General features: G+C 42.0%; 1 protein-coding gene across 7 annotated transcripts in view; it reads left to right on the plus strand.

Moving 5' to 3' along the window:
• The window catches only part of NHSL1 (NHS like 1), a 208,339-nt gene that overhangs the window by 103,318 nt on the left and 78,028 nt on the right, over positions 1 to 26,993 (plus strand). The window contains exon 1 of one of the 7 annotated variants that reach the window (XM_083176594.1): positions 18,730 to 19,175. The exons of the other annotated variants lie outside the window; for them this stretch is intronic. Coding sequence (XP_083032720.1) covers positions 18,971 to 19,175 — 205 coding nt within the window. The 5' untranslated portion in view covers positions 18,730 to 18,970. Of the gene's footprint in view, positions 1 to 18,729; positions 19,176 to 26,993 lie in introns of those variants that run through there. 7 annotated transcript variants of the gene reach the window in all.

Consider the following 26,993-nt stretch of genomic DNA (forward strand, 5'->3'; position numbering starts at 1 on the left):
CTCTCCTTCCTCTGGCTCACACAAGGGGCTGGGAAACATACAGAGAAGGGAGGGAACAGAGTAAGGGACATACAGTAAAGGAGGGGCAGGCTGGGGGACATACAGTGAATGGGGGCAGAGTGGGGGACATAGTGAATGGGAGTCATACAGTGAAGGAGGGTCAGGCTTGGGGACATACAATGAATGGAGGCACTAATGGACATTAAGAGAAGGGGGCAGGCTGGGGGACAGAGTGAATGGGTGCAGAGTGGGGAACATACACTGAAGGGGCAGGCTGGGGGACATACAGTGAATGGGGGCAGGTTTGGGACATAGAGTGAATGGGGGCAGAGTGGGGGACCATTCTGATGTGATTAATGATTCAAAGAATGTCAGGCTGAATGGTCGGCCCCCACACTTCACCAAATCTGGGCCTCGTCGCAAAAAGTTTGGACACCCCTGTTGTAGGGGCTCTGCACACACTAAATTAACTGATATTAATAAATAGTGGAGATTTAGTTCATGAATTGATCAATGCATTTAAGCCTGCAGCCCCCTTCAAGGGACCCCACTTTTTTGCAGGTCCTAACACTATTGCTCAAAATGACTACAATACACATAGCTATCACATTAATGTTTGATTACAGGCATGCTATCTGGTCTAAAGCTCACAGCAGACTATGCTTTTAAAGGTGAGCAGTTACCAACACGCCTGTCACTAATCATCTAGGGAAGTGGTTAACATAAGCTATGAAATATAGGTTAAAACAGGGTGCATGAGAAAATGTGACCACAATAAGACTAATTAAAAAATGAATCTAATAAACAATATATACACTAAACATCGGCACTCACCTTTCCTAGTTTTGGGGTGCCCTATGGCTTGTGACTGCATTGTTTAAACAGACATTGTAGGGGCTCTGCACTCACTACCTTAACTGATATTAATAAATAGTGGAGATTTAGTTCATGAATTGATCAATGTATTTAAGCCTGCAGCCCCCTTCACGGGACCCCACTTTTCTGCAGGTCCTAACACTATTAATCAAAATGGCTACAATACACATAGCTATCACATTAATGTTTGATTAATATATATATATAAAGATAGATTCGGCACGTTATTCATGGAGTGCCACCTTTTTCCATTTGGAATCTGGCCTGTTTATATAATATTATATAAATATAATATAATATTACTTATAGCACTTACATGGTATGCTGATATATATTCTTTTACGCTTGAGATATAATTGACTAAAACTTTCACTATAGTTCAGTAGTCTACTTTTAATGCATGATTTCCAGATTATATATGTATTAATAACATTTTATATAGTAGAAAGATCAATGGCAAGACTTGTAAGCTGTAAATAAGGACCTTTTATATAATTATACAGTATAATGTAATATGGTGAATGTGGCATCTTGGATCTCTCCAAAACCACTCATGGTTAACATTGCATTGCTTTGCCTCACTGAGCTGGATGTCTTTGTGCATGTGGCTTTGAAGTGTTGGCAACTGTCTAAAGACAAGTTCAAGAAGTCTTTCTACTTCACTCACCCTGACAAGCGGCTGATGAGTGATGGCTGCAGCACAATAAGTCACTCTGAAGTAATTTAAAAAAAATATATATCAGAATTTAAATTTGGCAGCTAATTCTATTATTTTGTGTTTTGTTTGCTAAGATACAGATGAGTTTAGGGATCACGTTACAGGTGTCTGAAGACTTCCTTGGCACAGATTACTGGTTGTCCTAAAATGGAATTGTGCATTTGCATGTGGTACAGTACTTGTTTATGTGATCAGCAGAGATGGAGGCATTCATTCTTGCCTAGTGTCTGCTGGCCCCCAAAAATTAATCCAGACCTGTTTCTGCATCTATTGTACTTAAAGCCCGGATCCGACACTGTATTTGGAACACGGTTCCAATCCAGATCTGATCTGAGATTTTTCTGTTTACGCTGTGGTGCCGACCCATAGTGTAAACAGGTGCTGCGCTTGGAAATGACATAATCTCCAAGCACCAGTACCACCAATCGCCCTGCTGGGGGCAAGCCCAGCACCAAAATAGGTAGCTGGGCTGCCCCCAGCCTCCATGCACTTCTAGTCCAGCAAAGGCTGTGTGCGCCCCCTGCCCAGCCTCCATACTGACTGCAGGATGCTTCGGTCCCGAGGTTGAGCTCCCCATTGCAGTAAAAGGGAGATGGGTCTGATGAACCGGCATACCCGTTTACACTGCCCCTCACCCGGGTCCCCTTTGTGTTCCACCCTGATCAGGACCAGGGTAGGATTCATGGGGAAATGGACCCGTGTTTTTTTCAGCTACCACTTTTACACCGACGCTGACCCGGGTATTTGCCTCGGTGTAAAAGGGGTTTGATAGAGCAAAATATTCCAAGTGCTACATTTAGTCCTATTGGCGAAAGTGCGCTATATAAATTAAACTTACTAACATATTTGCATGCGATTTGCATACAATGCGATCCGCTGGGAAGTGTCGCCGTGAAACTACACAAGTACCGTGAATGTAGATTGTAAGATACAATGGGCGGATATGACTGATGTGATGTGGAGGACTGATGTATTCCCTGTAAAGTGCTGCATTCACAACCTGCTGCCATAAAAAAAAAAAAACATTCACAAACCTCCTGCAGCTACACCTACTTCTCTGTCCTGCTTCTATTTGCTGGTGACATTTCACCAATCCCAGGCCCCAACTGTTTGCCCCACTCACGGACTACAAAGTCACAGCAACATATAAACCCAGCTAACCTCATAAACATCAAATGTATCCCTTCACTCTCCAAATCACTAAAATGTGCCTTATGGAATGCACGCTCTGTTGGCAACAAATCACCATCCATCCATGACCTCTTCATATCCAACAACTTCAACCAGCTGGCTATATCAGAAAATGGGTCACCCAATCAGACACTGCCTCCCCTGCAGCAATATCACATGGTTGTCTCTACTTCTCACACACCTCTAGGCCTGATAACAGCAAAGGATGTGTGGTTGGAATATTACTATGCCAGTCGTTTACATAGCCAGTTCTACCACAGGTTCTCTCACTCACATTTACACAATTTGAAATACATTCTCTCAGGACTTGCGTTCCTTTCCCACTGCTCTGTCAGTCCCTCCATTGGTTACCTGTATTCTACAGTATTCAATATAAAATACTTCTACTTACACACGAGGCTATAAACCAAACTCAACCAACATACGTCTCTTCTCTTATCTCAAAATATCTCCCAGCTCATACTCTACGTTCTTCAGAGGATCTACATCTCTCATCCACATGTATTACTTGCTCCCATTCACAATTGCAGGACTTTGTTTGGGCTGCACCCACTCTGTGGAAGACACTCCTCCAGGGCCAGATGTATCAAGCTTCAAAAAGTGATGAAATGGAGAGTGATAAGCAACCAGCCAATCAGCTCCTGCCTGACATTTTTCAAACTCAATCTGTAACATGGCAGGTAGGAGCTGATTGGCTGGCTGTTTATCACTCTCCCTTTTATCACTTTTTGAAGCTTGATACATCAAGGCCTGGGCAGTCTCCAAACCCTCAAGCATTTCCTGAAAACGCACCTCTTAAGACAAGCTTATCAAATTCCAGAACCAGCCACACAACCTTCATAAACCATTCCCTTCCATCCATCCCATCTTACTGTACAGCACAAACTTGCTTACTAAGTTGCTCTCTTATTTTCCTTTTGACCCCCGGCTTACTTTGCCGGGTCACCATATTTTTCAAGCCCACCAAGAACCTTTGCTATCTGCTGGACCATTTTGCAATATAGAATACTTACCCTTGTGTATCAATACCTATTTCTCAATAGATTGTAAGCCTGCAAGCAGGGCCCTCCTACCATTTGACTATATGTAACAATGCAGGTTGTTATCCCTATTTATAATGGTAAAGCACAACGGAACCTGCTGCGCTGTATTAGAAACTGTTTATAAAATAATATGCTGCAGTCAACCCTAAAACGAACGTTTGAAATGCCAGCAGTAGGGATTTCGACATCCGCATCTCTATAGATTCCAGTGCTGGTCTTCTGGCTGCGAGTCAGATTTCTTGGGTCGGTATTTTGACTGCCAGCATTCCAACCTATGGGATGTTAACCTCATCCCTCTCTAACATATATGTTGTTTATTAATGTATTGTTTTAATAAGATTGATGTTTTCAGTTTACTATACCTTCAAATACATATTTATCTGCAAACTGTTGCAAATGACTTATACTGCTTTCACATTGCAGAAACGGGTATTGACCCTGTATTCTTAAATGGGACTTTAAAACGGGTCTGAACCTTAAGACCTTTCACATTGCAGGTGAAAACCGTTTTAAAAAGCATTTAATACCATTCACACATTCAACCCATTTAACCCCCAAGGGACACGTTTCAAGCCATAGAAATAGAGCCATTCACACTGCCTAAAAAACAGCTTTGAAACGTGTAGGACTCTGCTTTTTAAATGTGTTGAAATACCAGTTAACTTTAACCGGTAAATCAACTCTGACACTTTCACACTGCAGCCTTAAACATTTTAAAATGGACAGTGTGAAAGGGGTATTAAGCACTGCTAACATGAGACCTCGCTCTCCTGCTTCTTACTGCTGCTGCCTGACAGATAACATGGAAAACAGAGGCTTTGTTATTTGCCTGCTCTCCTTAGTTTATTTTTACTGCACGTGTATTTGTCACGCAGTGATTATCTAGTCACCACTCCCATCTCTCCTCTTGCCCTGCAGGAATTGCAGAGCTGTGTCCATGCAAATACTAGGCTAGACACATCTGTAAATCATTGCTGTGGGGTTAGGTGTGTCATTGTATAATATTCTGCTCATGTTAGGACTGTTACACGTTGGCATTATGATTTTTAATTGCTAAATTGAGTACTGGGGACTCATGGAAGCTGATTTATAGGTATACTGTAATAAGTGCTTTGAATGATACTCTGCTTATTTACAACAGAGCCAGGCAGAGTTACACCGTGCTATGCAATACACTGGAATGGGGTGTTCCGTGCCAGTATCTTGCACAATCTGTAGCACTGTGTGTGAGGGAGTTTGTAATATACCAGATTCATCATCTAGTGCTTCAGTATGAGAATACATGATCATCCATCATTTTGCTTCTTATCAGTTATTTTATTTCACCCTTTCTTTGCTGGAACAGAAAGGCCACCACTATTCCATTTATATTGTACCCCTTTTTTTTAGAATACTGTCCACCGAATAGCCACAGTTGCCCTTTAAATATATTTTAAAAAAAAATGTTATGCAGTACAGGCAACCTTGAAGCCTCTTAATCAACCTTATAAGCCACTTAAGTAATGCGGAAATAGCACTTTTTGAATGATTTTACAATCTTAAGTGCCATATACACTGGGTGATTGGGAGCTGAAAGCAGCTCACTTTTACCATTTCAGCTCAAAAGCCGGCCTATGTGTATGGCCTGTTGATGCAGGAGTGCACATCAGTGTTCACCATCACTTACCAGCCGGGTCTACGACTTTCCATAGAGTGGATGGGTGAAAATTGCTTAGTGTGTATGCACGGAGCGATTTTCAGCCCAGCGATTGTCGCCGTCATTGCTATGCATACACGCCCTGTGTGTATGCACCTTAATGCAGAAGATATCTGCTGCAATATAAAAAGCATTGCAGCATATCACTGTCCCCACATGATGTAGTTGTAGTGCCATTTATAAACCTCTTCTAACCTCAAGTTTTCAGAGTTTTTCTCCGATAGCTGATGCAATTTTCTGATTCCAACAGCTGCACATTGTCTGCTTTGATTGGATTTTGTATGACCGGACCAGAGCAGAATTTCAAATCATCTGTGGCACCTTAATGCATGCGCAATGTGATCGCAGTACATGCAGTCTGCTGATGCTCAGTTGCATGAACATCAGTCACTGCATACTCATGTTAAATAGGCCCTGTGTTAAGCTGTGTACACATGGGGCGATAGGGGCTGAAATCGCTGGAAATATGGTCGCAGGCAACCATATTGCCAGTGATGGAAGTGTGTCCCGGCGATAAATCCCGTTTTCAGCCCCAGCTGATTACCTCTGCTGCACCGCCAGCAGAGGTTCCCTTTCATCAGCGACCATCTCTGGTCGCTGATGAAAAGGAGAAACTGAGCAATATATTGCTCAGCCTTATATTGCTAGCAATATATGGCTGAGTAATATATCTCCCCCGTGTGTAGGCGGCTGTACACACTACTGGCCTGGCCTCAGGGAGATTGCTGGAATCCAGAACATCAACACTATTTTAGGGAGTCTCCCTCACCTTTAGGGAGAATCACCGGCATACGACCCTTTAAAGAAGATTTTGTAAAAACAAAGACGACGACGACTTATTTTAGAAATCTATCTGAAGAAATATTTTTTAGAATGCTCAAATATTGTTTCTTTTTTTTGGGGGATTTCTTTGCACTTTGCTCACACACTCACTCCACTGGTTAGGTGACTGTACACAAAGCACAGGCATTGCCCAGCCTACTGAAGGAAGTCTGCTTCATTAAACAATTCTAGTAAATCTTGTTTAAAAGCTATTCGGTTACTACTTTTAAAACAATAGAGAAGCAAAGTAAACGTTTTAGTAAAAAAAAAAAAAAAGTAATTCAGAAATGATTGAACAATATTTGAGTTTATTGCCAACAGACAGAGGGGTAAGGATCATATGGTCGACCTAAAGATTATGGACAGTCATTAGGTCGACACCACTAGGTCGACATACTGAAAGGTCGACAAGGGTCTAGGTCGACACAAGCATTAGGTTGATATGGTCTAGGTCGACATGAGGTTTTCACTGGTTTTTTACCTGAATGTTGACACGGTCGACCTGGACACAGGATAAAGTGCACCGCATCGCCATGCTTCGGGCACGGTGTCTCGCTACGTTAGGCACGCTATTTTATTCTCCCACCACGCCCTAGTGGATGGTAGGGCAGGAAATACCGCCTGTCGGCTCAAAATACAGGGAAAAGCCCCATGTTGACCTTTTGACTGTCGACCTACACCATGTCGACCTAAATGACCTGTCGACCTCGTCCTGTGTCGACCTAGACCCCTGTCGACCTTTCAATAAATCGACCTGGTGGTGTCGACCATCTTTAGGTGATATGACCGTATCCCAGACAGAGTGATGTTCTTTTACACAGAAATTATTTAATTTTAAATAATATAATAGCTATGTATTTCATTGTATGCTTACATTTAATCTATATGGAGCTCAAGAATCCATAGCAATAAAGTCAGCGTGGCAGGGGTTAAAGTGTGTGGAGGGGGGGGGGGGGGGGGGGGGAAATGGGTGGAAAGGAGCTCCACCAACTGTAATACGGAGGTGAAACTAGTTCAACCGCACCTTGACCCTGCACAGTAATTGTAACAGAAAAGCATTATAGTTTGCAGGGGGGGCCAAAAACCCTACCACTGGCCCTGGCTCTGCCTAATGGGGGAGGGGAAGTGGTGAAATCAGGGACCTTATTCTGGTTGACTCGCAAGGCTGTGAATTTCACAGCCTCGCGAGTCCCCCAGACACCTCCCTTCAATGCTGCGATCCCCCGCACGTAATCATCCATTCACAGCCTTGGGTGCGGTGAAGAAATCAAATGATTTCTCCAGCGTTTGCAGATCTGAGACACTGATCTGTGCGGGCAGCTGACATCTGTGGATGTCAGCTGCCTGTCCCGCACCCGCATCACCGGGCCATTACCATGGGGATGCCCAGCGTTTTCATGGGAAAGCCTATGAAATGCTGGCCGCTCCGATGGGCTGCGGTAGCCACCATCCCCACACACTGCTTGGTGCAAGCGGGACGCCAAACATGCAGTTTCCGTGCCTACTTGGCTGCAGAAATGTGCATGAGCAGATGCTGAACATCGGTCCCCTGTGCAAATGCGCGGGGGCCAATGCAATTAGAATAACCCCCTAGATGGCAGAGGGAAATTAGTTCCACCACCTCTCTAGGACCATTTTAAACCCTGCAGTATCTGGATGGCTGTTAGGCAGTGTCTATTTGGACACCATATGGCTGACGACATAAGCAAAAGGTCGAAATGAGTTTTCATTTGTTGAACTTTTCATGCTTAACCATCCACGTGGACTTCAATTGGGAATGGTAAAGTGCGCTGAGTGCAGTGGTAGCGGAGCTAGGCACTTGGCCCAAAGCAGTACACTAATTGGGGGTCCACATGCTCGGGTATCAACATTTACACCCCAAAAAATAATAAAACACCATACCTCCCAACATGACCCTCTCCAGGAGGGACAGAATGCTCTATTTCTGGACTTTCCTCTTAATTAAATTGCCATCACCAGTTTTAAACAGGTTAATGGATAAGAAGGGATTCCGTATTGAATCCCGGCGGTCGGGATCCCGGCGTTCAGAATCCCGACGCCGGAATCCCGACAGCCAAAATGCCGACAAGGGGGGGACGTGGATCGCCCCCCCTTGCGGGCTCGCTGCGTTTGCCTTTATTGCAGTGTATGAATAAAGCAGCCAGTATTTACCCTGCACAGAAACAATAAAACACCCAGATCTTACTCTCTCTGCACATGTTACATCAACCCCACCTGCAGTGCATATGGTTTTGTACATCAGAGAGTGATTGTGCCTTTCCGAGTGAATCAGAATATCCCCCAATGTTTCCATGTTTGAGCTTTTTCTGTGTCAACCTTTTGCTTGTGTTGACCTTGTGCAAGTTGACCTTTTGGTGTCAACCTAGACCTTGTCAACCTATCTACCATGCCCAATTAGCATTAGCATCTGATCTCTGTAAAGCTGGCCATACACCTCCTACAATTTGGGCCCTTTTAACCCAATTCCGGTGCATCGGGCAGAGAAAATCAGGTGAAAAGTGCCCATATCGTAGGTGCTGAACCATCTAGAGATCGCAAGTGCTGCACATAAGTTTTAGCGGATCTGGCAGTACTTGCTGGGTTTGCATATAATATATTGTATGCTAAAGCATCGGGCGGATAGTTGCCTAGGTATGGCCAGTTTAACAACAGACACTTGTTGAAGTTGCCGCATACTTGTCGGCGAAACAAGGCAAAAGTATTCTCTCCCATTTCCTTGCTGATAAGTATTGACAGGATTAAAGTCCATTGTCTCACACCCAGACTGTTTGTACAAGGTTACTCTGCTGAACACCTGATAAATAGATAAAAGCATATATTTTTGGAATGCTTTGCTTAATAAATTTGGTCCATTACAAGAAAGGACTTTTTTTCATTAATGCAAATGTATCTTGTGGTAGAAGTTCATATTTTCTTAAACCAATGTACATTACCAAATGCCAAATAAAGTAAGCAGCACATTTTTGTGATACTTAAAAGAATGCAGATGCTCCAAGTTTGGATTACACCTGTTACCGTCTATTGAAGAGCTATGTCCTTTTTCTATTTAGTTTTCTTTAAAAAAATGCTGTTTATGGTTTCAGTGTATCAGCAGGGCTAGTTTAGTCCTTGTTTGTATAACCTGAAAGCGGGAGATTAAATCCCATACACACTAGATATTTGTTTTTAAAAGCTACGTGAGAGCCCTTGTGAGTAATATCTTTAAAAACTTGTCTGGAATGTATGCTCAATATCGTATGCGCATAGTTAGAGACACCCCCCCCTCCTCCAGTCATCTGTGCATACAGCTCAATGTGACCATATCCTCACTGACTGCATGCACTGTGGGGGACCCAATCAGGGCCAGTCGCCTAGAGTGCACGGGGATTTAGAGAGATATAAAATTGTGTGAGATAAAGTACCAACCAATCAGCCCCATTTTTCATACACTGTAAAATTGTCTTTCACAATTATATATTGCAATAATATATATACACACAAAATAATGATACTTAAGTTAAAATACAAGTTAGTCAGTAAGATTTCAGATATGTAATAGTATTTTTTAAGCAAGACACTTTCATTTAGCATCAAAATTTTTGCAAATTATCAACTTTGAATTTTCTAATGCAAAATACATTAATGTGGTCATAAGTCAGGGGTGGGGAACTTTTTTTTTGTTCCAAGGGCCGTTTGTATGGGGAAAAAAAATCCTTCGGGGGCCATATGTAAAAATATCTTTTACAAATTGTTCTGCTGCAGCCGTCCCACGGTCCTGCGGCTGCTGCTGAATAGGACTGACAGTCTCCGGCCACACAGGCCAGCTACGGGGGCCGCAGGTTCCCCACCCCTGTCATAAGTCATAACAAAGTTCAAAAAAGGTTTTCTTTCTACAACCATGCTGACTATATTCTATGTACAAAGTATTAAGAGTAATATTGCTACTAATTTCAGTATGCATATAGATCAGCTCTTGAACTTGCAGTTTATGTAGGGTCCCTTCACAATTGTAGGTTAGCAGAAAGAGGCGGAGATATTCTTAGCAGCTATTTGTTTTACCAGGTGAACAGGGTGAGTGAGATTCTTTGCATATGATTGGTTTGTGCTGTTCCCCTGTGATGTCAATCAGCATTCCAGTTTAGACCCTTGGAACAGTGTTCACCCAAAATATGTTGTCTTGTTAAGATGTACTTTTAAAAGAGTGGACATGATACTTCCATAATTGGACCAGGTAAGACCCTATACTTGCAAACTCCATGCTACCTTTTCTATATAATGGCAGTTTAATGTTTTCCATGCTAACATACAGACAGCTTGTATTATGCCTGTGATGCTGGGGTGGCTTTGGCTTACAATTTTGTAGTAGTGCTGTGTTCTGTGTGCTTCCCAATCTACCCATTTTTAATGATCTTGATGCCCCACAAGGAGCAGTGTTTATCCAGTTTCTCATTTTATTTTCTTACATCATGGAATTGGGAATTTGTACTATGGATCAACAAAAATATTACTGGGAATGTTAAAACATTTTTATTTCATTTCAAATGAAAAGAAATACAAATAAAAGGAAAACAAGTTTTAATACGTGCAGGAGCGTCTTTCATGCATAGCTGTAGACTGCTCTGTTCACTCTTTTGTCTCAAGTTGCATTTGATAACGGGAGAGCAGTTTCCAAATCATTTCACAGATTTCCTGTAGGATTTAGGTCAGGGCTTTAACTGTGTCCCTTTTTTTTCCCCTTCTACTTGAATGTAGCTTTTGTTGCAAGCTTTGGGTCATTGTTCTGCTGCAACGCAATTGGCTATCTATCCTGATGGATTTATACTTAACTAAATATGTCTGCAGTGTTCACACATGGTTGCTATGTTAAAAGGAAGGTGCTTCTCTAGTTTGTATACTTTTCTAAAATGCACTGTTTGAATGAGTGAATTCACACCAGTGTTATCAAGCCCAATGCTTTTTGTTCTGTAGAATATAGAGTGTTTTAGGACACTGTCAATATTGTGGGAGGAGCCTCAGCTGCCTATAATGTAGTGGGAAGGAATATTACAGACCTGCAATATGATGTCAGGTTAAATTTGTTTAGTGTTCATTCTAGCATCCTGCATCTTCCCAAACCCATGCAGTTCCTCTTCCATGCTTGGGGTGTCGCTCTCTGCTGTGGTGCTACATACATGCATAGATACATACATAGAGCATCTATGGCATGGGTCTTCAAACTGTGGCCCTCCAGATGTTGTGAAACTACAAATCCCAGCATGCCTTGCCACAGTTTTAACACTCCCTTATTTCACAACATCTGGAGGGTCACAGTTTGAAGACCCATGATCTGTGGCATGGGTCTTCAACCTGTGGCCCTCCAGATGTTGTGAAACTACAAATCCCAGCATGCCTTGCCACAGTTTTAACACTCCCTTATTTCACAACATCTGGAGGGTCACAGTTTGAAGACCCATGATCTGTGGCATGGGTCTTCAACCTGTGGCCCTCCAGATGTTGTGAAACTACATATTCCAACATGCATTGCCACATTTTTTCCTATAAGAGCATGCCAAAAACCTTCAGGGCATGCTGGGATATGTAGTTCCACAACATCTGGAGGGCCACAGGTTGAAGACCTATGGCATACAAAACATAATACTAGAAACAACATAGAGGAACAATGGTGGTGAAGAGCAAACTTGGGGAGAGAAGAGAAGCTCGATACTAGGTCACGTAAATGAAAGTACCATATAAAATGTAAATGGAAGAGAAATGTGAAAGCAGGAGGAGGGCACCTAATCTGGGTCCACATTATACATCAGAAAAACATAACACCCTCGTATGATCGGGACTGTCGATGTTAGAGTAGGAGGTCTGAAAAGCCAGAGGGAAGAGCGATGCATTGTAAGGTGTTACTGCGACCCTCTAGTTCCTTGATGGCTAATCTTGACACTCAAGATGTTGTTCAACTACACATCCCAGTATGCTCTACTACTGTTTTGCTATTTGGCCATGCTAAATCTGATGCAGGACATGCTGGGATGTGTAGTTCAACAACATCTGGAGTGTCAAGGTTAGCCATCAAGGCTCTAGTTGGTCAGTCTAGGACAGGCCCAAACTATGGCCCTCCATCTGTTGTGAAACTACAAGACCCATCATGCCCTGCCAAAGTTTTGCTATTAGAGAATGTTAAAACTATGGCAAGGTATGCTGGGATGTGTAGTTGCACAACATCTTAAGGGCCATAGTTTGGACATGCCTGGTCTAGGAGATAAGACCAGCGAGACGCATGTAGAGATTTGCTGAGCTTTCTGAGTGTTTCAGCACTGTGTGCTGAGCGATCTGTCAGGGCTAGTGTTCTCCACTGAGAACACTGGCACTGACCAATTGGATAGTAATCACCGGGGCCTCACATCGCTATCAATGTAGCCTCTACACACATAGTGATGTTGGGGCATTTTCTAAGCAATATAATAAGATCGCATAGATATTGCCCCTAAATCGCTACGTGTGTAGGCCCCATTAGTCAGTGATACCTTAGGAACTTCTGATTACATAGGCAACCCTATCCCAAAATTGGGCTATTGTAGGACATGGCCACAGATGTATAAGGAAGTACTCCTGGTGCCACAACCCGTCCAACAGGCAGAGTTGTACATTCTGCATAAAGGGCAGGTACTAGGTATCATCTAAAATAGATCCTGTAGCTATTTAGATAAATTTGTTATAATCCTTTTTCTGTCAATGGGGAAAGCTTACTGTACTGTACATAACTGCAGATTAACACTTTTTTTTAAAAGCTTTCATTTTTTTTCTTTTTTCAATGTTTAGTATTATCCCTGCTGTAAACAAATAGTTTCCACTGTAAATTAGTCTGGATGATTAATTTTAAATAAATGTTTTGATTGTGTTCCTTGGAAATTGATTTACCTATAAGCGATTCCATGACACCTCTGTTGTCTGGCCAGCACTTTGTGCACTTTCTGAGCTTGGACTTTATGGCTGAGAAGCAGATGGAACATGAACACACAGCCAGCAGGAAATGTCTGCAGTATTAGCCCTTGGATGCACTTTACGTCAGTGTCCTCAGTCATCCTTTCCAACATTTTATTACATTTTGTGTTTCTCTTAGCTTTTGTTTTGTTCACTTGGGTATTTTCCTGTGTTTAATACTTTTGTAAAAATAAACATTGGCTGTATTATCATTTTTATTATATCACACAAGAAACATTACATGAGTGATCATATTTGAACCTCACTTAAATATTTAACATATTTTAGGGGGAAAAGGGGGCTTCCTTCTCAGATATTTTTAGGTTTATTTGCTCTTTTGCTCTTTCAGCTTTATCTTTCCAGCAAGGCCTGCACAGTGTTCGAGCCAGGCAGAGTTTTTTCGTGTGTCACGGCCTTGGGCACTACACAGTGCTATTCTGTCAGTACATTTGCATTCAATGAAGAAATGATATTTGTCATGTCCAATGGCTACCCGATAAATAGTTTTACAAGCCCCAATATTTGCAAATCTACAGTAATCTGCTTGTCAGCCAAATTTGAGATGACGACTATATATATTTTTTTCTATGCAGGTGTAGTTCTGGGAAATGTTTATGGTAAGAACTATAAAAATGTGTCCCTAAAGTCTAATGTCACGCACACACTGTGTGATTCAGTGTCCCTTTCCATTTGATTTGGACAATCTAGCCCAAATCAATTTGAAAGTGACTGTGAATTGCACAGTGCCACATTCGATGTAGATTCTATCCCAATGCGCGCCCCCGCGGCATCTAGATCGAAAGCAGAACCAGACTGTGCAGGCAAGTCTATTTCTGCTTTGATCTGCTAGATCAAAAGGAGGACCATGCTCAATGCAGCATGGGTTCTGCTTCCACTTGGAAATGCCATGGAAGCACTGTCTTTTGTTAGGGAACAGTTTTAAATCAGATGTATCTCTGAATACGGACCAGTATGGTAGCTTGCAGTTATGTCTTAAAAGCTCTAGCTAAAAATGGCCTAGGTGACCTAGCACCCAGGTACTCCCCTTCAGTGGGCAGTGTGCAACTCTGTCTCAACTGTAAACATAAGCAGTCATATCTAGAGCAGTGTGAAAACATAGAAGATCCTTCTGCAAAACTGACTTCTGTTCAACTCTACATAAGCTCCTCTATGCTTATCCTGTAACCAACTGTAGTAAAACCTCTTGTACAGATACCATGTTCATGAAAATATAATAATATACTGCTTCATAAACTAGATGCTCTAGATTAATCACTACTGACTAAGTTAGGTAAGTAGTAAAAAACATAGGGTCATACAGTAGAGAGAGAGAAAATACCAACCAATCCACTCATTTTGCAGGCTGTGTTTGAAAAATGACAGTGGCTGATTGGTAGGTAGTTCCCCTTTCCACTTTCATCACTCTCTAAGCTTTGATACATACACAGGGCCATTGTAACTGCATTATAGGCCCTAAAAAAAACAAAAGCACTATGGCCCCAACAAATCCATTCACGAAAACAAATGAAAAACCATTCTGCTCTGTTTCTCCACATGCTTCTATAAAGTTAATGGCTGGCAGCACTGATTGGTGGACAGCTCCAGCCACCCACCCAATCCACATGGTGACAGCCATAGTTTGTCTGGCTGTAGGCTGTTAGTCACATAACATGAGCATCCAGGCAGCATTCTTTATCTCCTACCCTTACCGGTAGGCCCATAGAATTGTTGGTCATTGATCACCTGCCCTATGTGCATGCCCAGGTACTTTTCAGGTGGCGTGGCCTAATCATGAGAGGCGTGGCCATGCACCCTTTGAATAAAATACAGAGAAAATATTACTTTATGCACCTCCCTGGCTATACTGCAGCCCACGATACAACAGCATTTGGAGGGTTCAGAGAAGCTGCTGCTAGTAGCTAACATGGGCCCCACTGGTCCTCTTCATCAGTACTGGGCCTGGGTAAGATCTAGGTCCATAACATCCTAATTGAGAGAGAAGAAGAAAGAACACTATCCCCAATGTTATTAGGCCAAACAATTGTTATGTAAAGTTTATTAGACTGACCTCTGATATATGGGTACTTGTTTCCTATCTGGGCGCCCACGATTTTAATCGCGGGCATCGGGGGTAAAATCGGGGCCATCGCGGGCATCGCAGCCGATAAAAAAATCGGGTGCGATGGGCCAGACGCGATGCCCGCGATTTTCCCATAGAGAACAATGTTAAATGCCTCAATTTACCCGCGATGACCACGATTTACCATAGGAAACAATGTTAAATGGATCAATTTACCCAAATCAGCATAGGAACAATAGTAAATGGGCCAAAAACACCCCTGAACATTGAAATGTCCCCCCAAAAGTAGTTGACGCCACCCCGCCATCAACGTGAACCCGAAGCGTGGCGAGCGCAGCGAGGCCGCGAGGGGCGGCGTTACGCGTCCTCCGACCTTTTCATGCCCTACTATCCACTAGGGCGTGGAGTGAGAATAGAATAGTGTGGCGAGCGTAGCGGATACCTTCACAGGTAAACGCGTCCCTTCGCGGGCTTCCCAGGTGTCCGCGTCGCCATGGACACCTGGGAAGCCCGCGAGGGGACGCGTATAACTGTAAAGGTATCCGCGTCCCCTCGCGGGGCTCGCTGCGCTCGCCGCGCTCCGGGTTCACGTTGATGGCGGGGTGGCGTCAACTACTTTTGGGGGGACATTTTTATGTTCAGGGGTGTTTTTGCCCCATTTCCCATTGTTCCCTATGATAATTTGGGGAAATTGATCCATTTAACATTGTTTCCTATGGTAAATCGTGGTCATCGCGGGTCAATTGGGACATTTAACATTGGTCCCTATGTAAAATCGCGGTAATCGCGTCGGTCGCATCGCATGACATTATAATGGCATGCGATGCCCGCGATGGGCGCCCAGATAGGAAACAAGTACCGATATATGTATAAAATTATTCATGAAGTTGCATCTTAAGATCCCTATACATTATGGTGACTTCTCCCCTCAGAAGTTGCATGCAATGCCCCCCTTGAGCTACCCAGATGGCAGGATCACATGCAGTCCTTGTGCATGCGATATATATAGATTGCTATCCTAGCCAAGCCTGCCTGGCTCTGAAGCAATCCTGCAGATTGCTTCTACAGCTGGTGCGACTCGGAAGCTCTGGTGCAATGCACACGGGACATGGCATCGGACCTCCTGTCATTCACCTGCAATTTGTGCTCTTTTCCTGTGATTGAGCATTGCAATTGCAGGGAAATAGCCCAAATTGCAGGTGAACTGCATGGTGTATGGGAGCCTTAAGACAATTTTAACCTATAGTAAGTAAAGGGCCGTACACACTATGCCGACCCCACAAGCACCGATATTGGCGGTAGCGTGACCTGGTGGGGGAGACAAGCATCAGCAAGTGCATACACACTTGCCAATGCCACACATGAGGGGTGCAACTGTGGTGGGTGGACGATGGTCATGCTGCAACATGGCCGTCATTGACTATCTCCTCCCTCGTCTGAACAAGCTTGGATGGGGTCGTTAACCATGCATGGCGTACACTCTGGAAGATATTGTTCACAATATCGTTCAGAAAGTCCTTTCTGAACGATATTGTGACCAATGTAGTCTAGTGTGTATGGGCCTTTAATCTACTTTTATATCTTCTTTCCAATGTCAAGTTATCCTGTGGCCTTCTTCCAATGAGGTGCGGGTTTGGTCTAATTAGTGACTTATGCAGTGATATTACTGTCTTTTGTTATCTTCCCTGTTTTTGCAGGCCAGGATTTTTATGAGCCAGTATTCCCAAGTCCTTTTTTATGTCAGTACCTACACAAATGTGTTCTGGTTCATGTAAATATATTTTTAGGAAATTGTTATAGAAGCTTTTGCAGTTTGTGGGCTGTTTGACCTTGGCACTATTCTAGCACTTTAGTGTCCCTCCCTACTTCCTTCTTTGTAAATAGATTCCATTCTGCTTATGTTTAGATGTCCTAAATAAGGCGTAAGCTATTCCAGCAATGTAGGCATTCAGTGACCTTCATTTCTAAACATATTTCTTACAAACATACATCTTGTTTGGTAGGCCTGGTAAATGGACACAGGTATTGAGATGGGCAGGCACATATGTAAGCTGGTCATTCAGTAGCCAACATTCTTCCAATATTATGTGTTCTTTATATAATCCTCAAAGACACAGCTGACAGATTTGTAAATAGTGAAGCTGTATTGTATTTATTATAGCGGAAAACGTAATTCTCCATTTTTATAGAAGACTTTACAATCCTGAAACCGTTGCCGCTTTAATTTTGCTAATGAACGACAAATGTGATGCCAGTAGGTCCAGTTGCCCAGCCATGTGTCACTGTAGCACTGTAGTGGCAGAAATAGGTTACAAGGTTTTGGTGCACACGTACCTTGCTGTACTGTACATGCACCCAGTGTAAGTCTGAGTGCCCTAGGGGATCACGTAGTTGTAGCAAGAGCTTTTACCTCTGTTTATTAGGTCGGATGGGAAGTTATTTATTTTGTAATGTATTTATCTATTATCTTCTCGTAGACATATTTTATGGGGGAGTTTGGCCACATACAGAAACTGTACCACACTTCTGGCACTGCACAATAATTAGCACTTATCCAGACTTGTTAATGAGGTATAATATTGGCACATACATTCCTAATTTCACTTTTAGATGCAGCTGACGATTTGGAGGGTGGGGTTGGGCTTCATTAGGCCTTGCAAATTGTGACAGTGTAGCCCCACCTCCTTCATAAGGACTCATGGTTCCCAGTATTATCACCCCACCCTGCCCTTTTCCTAGTGAATTTGGGAGATTCACTCACTCTTCTAGTGGTGTGGGGAAAAAGAGTTGGCAACTATAATATATTAGATAGCAGGGGATTACCACCATTGGCCCAGCAACTGTGGCTTATCCAGTCAGCTAAGGACCAATATTTTACATTTAGTTTGCTCAATTTGTTGTCTTGTCAGACATTTTGGTGATGAGAATAGGATGAGTGGGGGCAGGGATGTAGACAATAACTCCAGATTGGCAGGTTGACAGACTTTTGTGGCTAAATTGGGGACATGAGAAGTCTGAGGGGCAAATTACTGGGAAAACAGGATCTTCTTTATTTTGCCAATTGCTAATGTTACATATTTTGCATAGCCTCAAGTAAAATACTACTACTATACCTGTAGTAAGGATAACAAAACACGTAATGCATACTGTGGAGCTTACGCAAAGCTCTCCTCATCAGCAATCGTTTATACGTGTATAAAAAACTTGAACAATAGCAACGTGCCAAAAATGTGCTGGGGGACTGGAAAACAAGCCAGGCATTCCAGAACAAGAAAACAAAAAGCATGATCCACACAGAGCTGCGTTAGTGTTTCACAACAAACAGTTGAGATGGATTAAGAGTTATCTGCCATCCCAGCCTCTGCCCATTTACCGTCCCTAAGCCCTGTGCACACAACAGTGAAAAATGCTGACAGATAAGATTGAACAATTGGACATGGACTGTTGCTATCACTGACCACAGAGGCGCAGGAACTTTTTTCCCAATTTTTTTCTCCCCCTTCCCCTCTCTCTTTGGATATTATTTTGGGAATGGGGGGAGTCAGTGGAAGGAGAGCTAAGGGTTACAGGCCATGCAACTGGCTCAGATAACCCGATTGGATGGTAGCTTCCTTTCACAGCACGATCTGGAGTGGTGCCACACTTTTGTGTGTCAGTGTAAGCATGCTGAATGCAAGGAGCTGGGAAACAGCTGCATCTTGTACAGCGCTGTGTATTGGAGAGCTCCCAGCTTCACCAGCAGTACATGGAATGGACACAGAATGTTTTGCCTGAAAGGTGAGGTTCTGTTTTCTCTGATACTGGCCATTAGAGAGAGGGAGCGGTTATCCTTTTGTTTGTAGTTCTTGCTTCCAAACCAGCCTTGTTCTGAGACAACTTTCAGACAGCCTGACTATGGGCTTCCATTGTTCTCATTGTTCTTGCTTCAAATGGATTTGCTGCCACGTCTCTAGTTAGATAGATGCTGCTTATCATTTGTGCTGTATATCACGTTGCTGGTTTTGCAGTCACTTCTGTAAATGAACAGTTACTAAATGCTTGGGTCGCACACGGTCATACTACTTGGTTTGTGATACAGAACTGGAGAATAATTTCAAAGTCTGTGTAGTGGGATACTGGTGTGTTCTCGGACAATGGATTGTGTATCGTACATGACACGGGAAGCTGTAGATTATGCTGTTCTGTTCAGTTTTATGTACATGGGTTTGGGGATTGAATGAATCTGGTGACACTGGGGAGCCGTAGTGTGAACATGGAGGGCGAGATGTACGAAGCCTTTAAAAATTATAAAATAGAGAGTGATAAGCCATCACCAAACCTGCTCATAACTGTTATTTTTCAAACCCAGTCCGTAACATGGCAGTTAGGAGTTGAGTATTGTACAACTGGTTTATGTGTTGTTAAAGAACTGCACACATTAAACATTTGCATCATAGCTTTCAAAGGATGTCCTAAATCCATGTTATGGGGTTTAAAAGGCCATTCAACATGTATAAACATAGACCACTATTATTAGTATGTGTAATACAGTATTAGGTTCTGGAATGCAGACTTGTTGAGTACTTGACTGTCTACAGTAGCTCAAACTGTACTGAAGTAATTGAAAAAGCCATCATGATTTCAGCAGTGACATTGGTGCATAACATTGCATCCTAAATTGTCAGATGGATCATTAGATGAATATATTGTGAGCCTAGATAGGTCATTTGTTCTTCGGTTATTTCTATGCTGAATGGCTCATTCTGTGTCACCTAATAAAGTATTACGGGTGAGATTTAATAGGATGAGAGATTCAGAAAGTGAGAGATTTGGTAAGAAATCTCCAGTTTTTTTAAAGCGGCAATCATTTACACTGCAAAATCAAACTGGTTTTGCGGTGTAAATGATTGCCACTTGAAAAAAAACGGCGATTTCTCACCAAATCTCTCACTTTCTGAATCTCTCATCCTACATTTCTAGACTTTGCTGTCTTTTGGAAGCTTTCTTTTTTCCTTCTAGCGTTCTGGGGTTAAACTAAGAAATGGAGAAAGGAATGTAACATAGGATTGGTTTCATGTCTTGCAAAACAGCTGACAGCAAATAAATCCAGATGTTGGCAACATAGTAGTGCTGAAGTTCTGTAAGTTGCGTGTCTGCATGACTGATTAAATTCCTATTTCAAGGAAATCTCATAAGATGCTAGAAGTAGCTTGGAGTCTGTTTTTCTGTTCCGATAGTGACAGCTAGAAGAGCACTGATAAGCTCCCGGTGAAATTCTAAGTGCTGAGTGTATGAAGCAAGACTGGAAAGTTTGGGATGCCATTATTTTACAACCATGCTTTAAAGAAAAATGTAGCTCCCCTATTACATAAAATGTCTTCATGTAAACTGTTCTCAGATAAACAAGTATTATATATACTATTATTAGCTATCGACTGGCACATGTTTTGGAGGGTCAATAAGATCCCGTTTTAAGAGCGGAGTAAATCCGGATAAAACCGAACTCGCACATCTCTAATTTTAACACTAGAACAAAAAATCTAATTGAAACTGATTGCCCCAATTGTACTGGAAACTATTTACTCAGCAACCACCTAACAACATTGTCCTTTTTAGAACTAAAAACGGGCCACAGATAGTTCAAGTTCATTAATGCCCACTGACCTCCCGACTAAGAGTAAAATTGCAAGTTACCAATTGCTTACAGTTTTGACACTGGGACTTGTATTATTTAAACATCAGTGGATACATATCATCATCCGTTGGGAAAGACACATTCAGTATATAGTATTAGTGTATACTGCCAGGTGCGCCCTCCCAACCAAACACACCTTGTACGGAGCTTGTTATGGAATTTACAGGGAGCACTGTCATACTTCTGGCGTATCATTATAGAGAATCATATAATCGCATAAATGTTTCATAAATAGGTATATGCCCTACATTTATGAGAAACGGTTATGTACTAAAATCTTTTACAAATACGCCTTCATATTCTTATATACGCCCCTACAGTGTGTAAAAAGGTCAAGGACAAATAAGCAGTCATATAAATGAGAGATTAGGTCATTTTAGCTCGTTTGCCATCTGTGAGCTTTGCTCCTCTATATGTGTATTCTTAGCATTAGGACTACTCTGAAATATTACATGATAAAAGCTTTTTGTTGACACTTTTTATACAATAAGAAAAACCCTTTGGCTCTGTAAATCATCATTGTTTGGTAACTATAAAGCATTTTGGGCCTGATTCAGCAGGGATCTCAAGAGTAAATTCTTTCTCTAGGGCCAAAACCATGCCGCGCTGCAGGTGGGGCAGATGTAACGCAAAAACAAAGAAGAAAGATTTAGACGAGTTATTTTGTTTCTGTGCAAAATAAATACTGGCTGCTTTATTTTTACACTGCAATTTAGAATTCATTTTGAACACACCCGACCCAAATCTCTCTTTGCACATGTTAAATCTGCCCCACCTGCAGTGCGTGTGGTTTTGTCCATTACAAATACATTTGCTTTTGCGTTCCATGCTTATTGTTCTCTTAAACAGGTTAGTACTAGTAACTTAGACTGACTGAGGACATGATATCGATTTGTAGGGTGTTGCACAGCTGCAGAGAAGTGGCTGTGCAATACCACACAACTAAAATTGTATTCGCGAGAGGTGTCTCTTTCTTACAAATGCCTCCTACCAGCATTTGCATTCCAAAGACGCAGCAATGGATAACCTGATGGTTCCAGCCCTCAGCCATCTGTATAAGCCAGTGGTTCCCAAACGGTGTGCCATGGGGTGCCTCAGATTACATTCAGGGGTGCCTCAGGTTGGTGGTCCAGAATCAATTCAAATTATTTTTGGTCAATGCTATAGGCAAAATCAGTGCTTGTGCATTCCACTTATAAAAAAATATGTGGGTAAACAGAAGCGAATCGAATCATGTTCCTTACTACATAACTGGACCTAAGAATTTAGTTTAATTGCAACTTACTTAATTTAAGATTTTTTTTTATAAAATATTCGGTAACAAACATTTGGCCTAAGGGTGCCGTGAAAAAATATTTTGATTACTGTAGGGTGGCGTGATTCAAAAAGTTTGGGAACCACTGGTATAAGCTGAAGCTTACTCAGATTAATTGAAGGTACTTGGTCAGCTGGGTCCAGGATGTCTGTGTCTAACGGCACAGACCCCAGGCTCCGCATGCTTGTATGCTGTCCCGAGTGGGGAATCGGAAATAGAGCATGGTCCGGTTTTCATTGTGTGTGTGTGTGCTAGTGCTCAGGAGGAGCCTACTTCAGTGGTTCCCAAATTTTCCTGAATCATGGTGCGTTAGAATATCAGCATTTTTTTCACAGCACCCCTAGTATAAAAGTGTTTTATTGATAAATTTGTAAAACCTATATTAAATTAACTAAATTATTTTCAGTTTTATGTGAGGTGGTGTACAGTTGTGATTGTCAGGTATTTTATAATTGGTAGCCACTAGCCCTGGTTTTGGCTCTCACTTGACCATGACTAATTTTATTTGTTCCTGGACCAGCAACTCAAGGCTCCCACATCACTTCAAATATGTATAGCTGATGTTACACTGGTTTAGCAGTCTGTATACATAGGTCCTGCAGAGGTTACAGACATTTACGCTCCAGTAAATCATTATGATTATTAGGAACAGCCCACCTTTTCCTATTTTCTCAATAGAATGACTCATAAGTAGAGGTCAAAGGTAATATGAATCAGAACACTGAGCTCTTTGTAAGGGTAAAGATAGCGATGTGTCAGACATTTGTCCTGCAAAATAAGCAGTCCTGCAACGCATTATCTATATGCCGCCTTTTTACAAGTAGACCCAGTAGGCACCTTTCAGTTCTGTCTAATGGACTTTACTGATAGCAGTGATTCACTTTATCTTATTTCAAGGCTATATCCAGGAATATAATGACTTAGCATATAAGAAAGCAGTGTCTCAGGTTTAAAAAAAACATGAAATGCGAGGACACTTATTTTTTTTATCCCAGCCATGCAGCCAATCCGAAACCTGCTTCAGAACATACAGCCACTTTTCCAAAGTACCAGAGCACACTTATATACACCCAGTCAGCTATGGGCATACTTTTAATAACGCATCTCGGGGAGGTTGTGAAGGTGACACCTATTAGTAATGCAGACATGAACCGCTACATCATGTCATTAAATGACTTGACATACACACGGTGTGATATGAACCACTGATATCAACTATATAGTCCATAATGGTAGAAAGTATAGTACATATTGCACCGTGAGTATACAGGTTGCGATGCCAAAGCATGCCACTGTGGGGTTAGTACCGCAGACTAGTGCATTGAATAGCTAAAATCATACATAATGTAGCCAAACTTGCACAAAATCACACATTGTGTATAGTCACTATTTGTGGTTCTGGGCTCCAGGGAGTTCAAGGGAAAAATCACAGTCAAAATTGTCCATAGCCAAAATTGCACATTGTGCATGTACCTTAACATCCAAATGCCCCAAAGCAGTTAGTACAGGGCTGGGCAACACCGGCCCTCCAGATGTTGATGAACTACACATCCCAGCATGCCTTGCATCAGTTTCAGCATGGCCACATAGCAAAACTAATGCAAAGCATCCTGGGATGCGTAGTTCACCAACATCTAGAGGGCCGGTGTTGCCCAGCCCTGAGTTAGTAAGATTTGCTGTACATGTAAAAAGACAAAAAACACTAATACATGTCAGGCTTGCTTGTATATTGTGTTTTAACAGTGGTTCCATATAAGTGGCCGCGAGAAACTTTATTTAAAACGCATGTAACCAGAGAGATCACTGTGCCTTTTAACCAATGCAGGGACTTGGCACTGATGATTCCATCTCATATTTTTTTTTATTTTCCAAAAATGTAACCACTGCATAATGTGCATAGAGAGAGATAAAGTGGAGAGACACAAAGCACTAATACGTAAGCCCCTAACTGACATTTTTGTTAACTTAAATAATACAGATTTAAAGCACTAACCAATCAGCTTCTATCTCTCAACGCTATCTCTTTCCATGCTTTCATAAATACTCCCCAAGGTCTTAAAGTGTATCCATCTTCCAATGACTTCTATGGCTGCTAACATTTTTTGCTTTCTGACCTGTCATAGCCCTGCTGCACGTTCTGCATGGTACACAAATGTATCCCAGGAGGGAGAGATGAAGACATGAGTGAAAACTACAGAAAGGACTTAAATGCATTTCTTTATATGTTAAGTGATGGAAAGCCCAATATATCAGCTCCTTACAGTCCAGTATATCAATATCGGTCAAGTGTAAAGTTGCCATTCTGGTGATTTGTTGTATTAGTATATATAGCTGTGTTTTATTTGACGTTAACTTCTAATAGATGTTATGGATCTGAACAACAATTAGGACCAAGAGCAGCTAGCTGTTTTTTTATCTTCCAGAAAAGTGAAAGCCTACATTACAGTAGTATTTTATTTCTCACGTCTAAAAGGTTAATGTCCTTTTCCTGCTCTCTCCTGTGGTTGCTGCTGAGTCATGAAACTTGTCTGGCTTTCTCTAGTGGAGGAAACCTGGCAACAAGTGTTCAATTGTTAAGGAGAATACTCCAGAGGTAGCGCCTGGTCGGGGGATCCGGATAGAACCATGTTTTTGTGTCTTATTCATACATTGTAGAGACCAGACCTAGTTGATGGTAATGCAGATGACAGTCTATTTTCCTCTTTGTGGCAGTGATGACATATGCAATGTAATGCATTCAGTACTAGCACTGCTCTGTGCTTACAGGCTTGCTGGAGAACCTGGGACTATAGCTGTGGTTATACCCTCAGTGTTCAGTATACCATATCTGCTGTCACCTTATTGGGTGCCAATACAAATGACATTTATCGCTGTAATAAGGGCTATTTTCATAAATACATTAAATCACAAATTGGACTAATAAACTATGGAACCATGTAAAAGTGGTCAGATCTTGTTTTGTTAGTGTGTCAATCACTTATCCACATGCTATAAGTCAATGTGCAAAGTAGGGATGGCAATCGATGTTTGCCAACCTGATGACTCCGATATGATTGTTTTGCCATTCAGTTCTGTGATAACCATTGTATGATTTATTCAATTTATTCAGATGGCTGTGGCCCTGCTGCATACACCAGGAAGGAGAAATTCTTCCCATTGCAGAGCACTATTGTGCAAGTCCAAACTGCATATGTAGCTGGGAAACGACCACACTTAGGTCGACAGTCATTAGGTCAACCCCGGAAGGTCAACTGGTCCCAAGGTCGACAGGGTTAAAGGTCGACAGGGGTCAAGGTCGACATGACTTTAGGTCGACAGTCATTAGGTCGACATGAGTTTTTTACTTTTTTTTTGTGCCGACAGACGGTACTTCATGCCCTACCATCCACTAGGGCGTGGTGGGAGAATAAAATAGTGTGCCGAGCGTAGCAAGGCCCGTGCCCGAAGCATTGCGAGCGATGCGGTTCAACTCCAACTGTGTCCATGTCGACTGTGTCGACATTCGGGTAAAAAAACAGTGAAAACCTCATGTTGACCTAATGACTGTTGACCTAAAACCATGTCGACAGATGTACCGATTCCATGTAGCTCTATATCCAATAACAGGACAGCTTCCTCCCTATTAGATTGAGCAGTGACTTCCAAGCAGTTACAGGGGGTATGTGCTCTGCAGGTATATTTTTTGTCCTTAGGCAAGGGTCTTGATTGTATAGGATGCGCACACATCTGGAACGACTTATATACCCTGTGCATTGTACACTATGCCGATGTTATCAGAGTTAAACGATTATCAGTAATCGCGCATTCATCATCATTACTGTAGTGGCAAGCAGCAAATATTTGTGCCTAGATTGATTGACAGTTGGGCAACATTTCTGGTAGGTAAGGGGGAGTGGCAGTAAAAACCCAGCCATTTTTGGGTTGTGTCGCAGCATACAACTGCAATCCTGTGCACACTATATTTTTATTCAATCCAAAAAACTAGTTGGATGGCTGGAGGAAAGTTGGTCTGATGTGTGGCCAGCATTACACTGCAATTTAGATTTCAGTTTGAACACACCCCACCCAAATCTAACTCTCTCTGCACATGTTACAACTGCCCACCTGCAGTGCACATGGTTTTGTCAATTAAAGAAGGAGTTAGCTTGGCACCACACTCTATATTACACTTGGATAATAGTGTAAAAAATAAAGTAAGCAGTTCTCGCAAAACAAAACATTGTACACACATTTACGTATATTCATTACATGTACAGTAAGAAGGCAATTCGCTATTAACCAATAAATATTACATTTAAAAGGCAGTGTGTGTGTATATATAATATACATTTTTATTTATTTTTTACTATAGTTTACTATTTAAGTAGAAAAAACTCTTGTAAATATTGAGATGCAACCCTGCAAATAACATTTGTTGTTCGTCTTATGAATGGGAAGGATTGCCAGCAAGGTGTACCGCATTAAAATACTGTGTCCTAGCAACAGGCTTTGTCCCTCTGACAACACAAAGAAAGAGTTTGAAGGATTATAATTTCCTCTATGCTTATACAGCTGCTTATATGTAACTTGAGTCGTGAAATCTCAGGGTAATGTTACACATTAAACC

Source organism: Crinia signifera, chromosome 3 (assembly GCF_055691185.1).
Source record: "Crinia signifera chromosome 3, ASM5569118v1, whole genome shotgun sequence".
Lineage (NCBI taxonomy): Eukaryota > Metazoa > Chordata > Amphibia > Anura > Myobatrachidae > Crinia > Crinia signifera.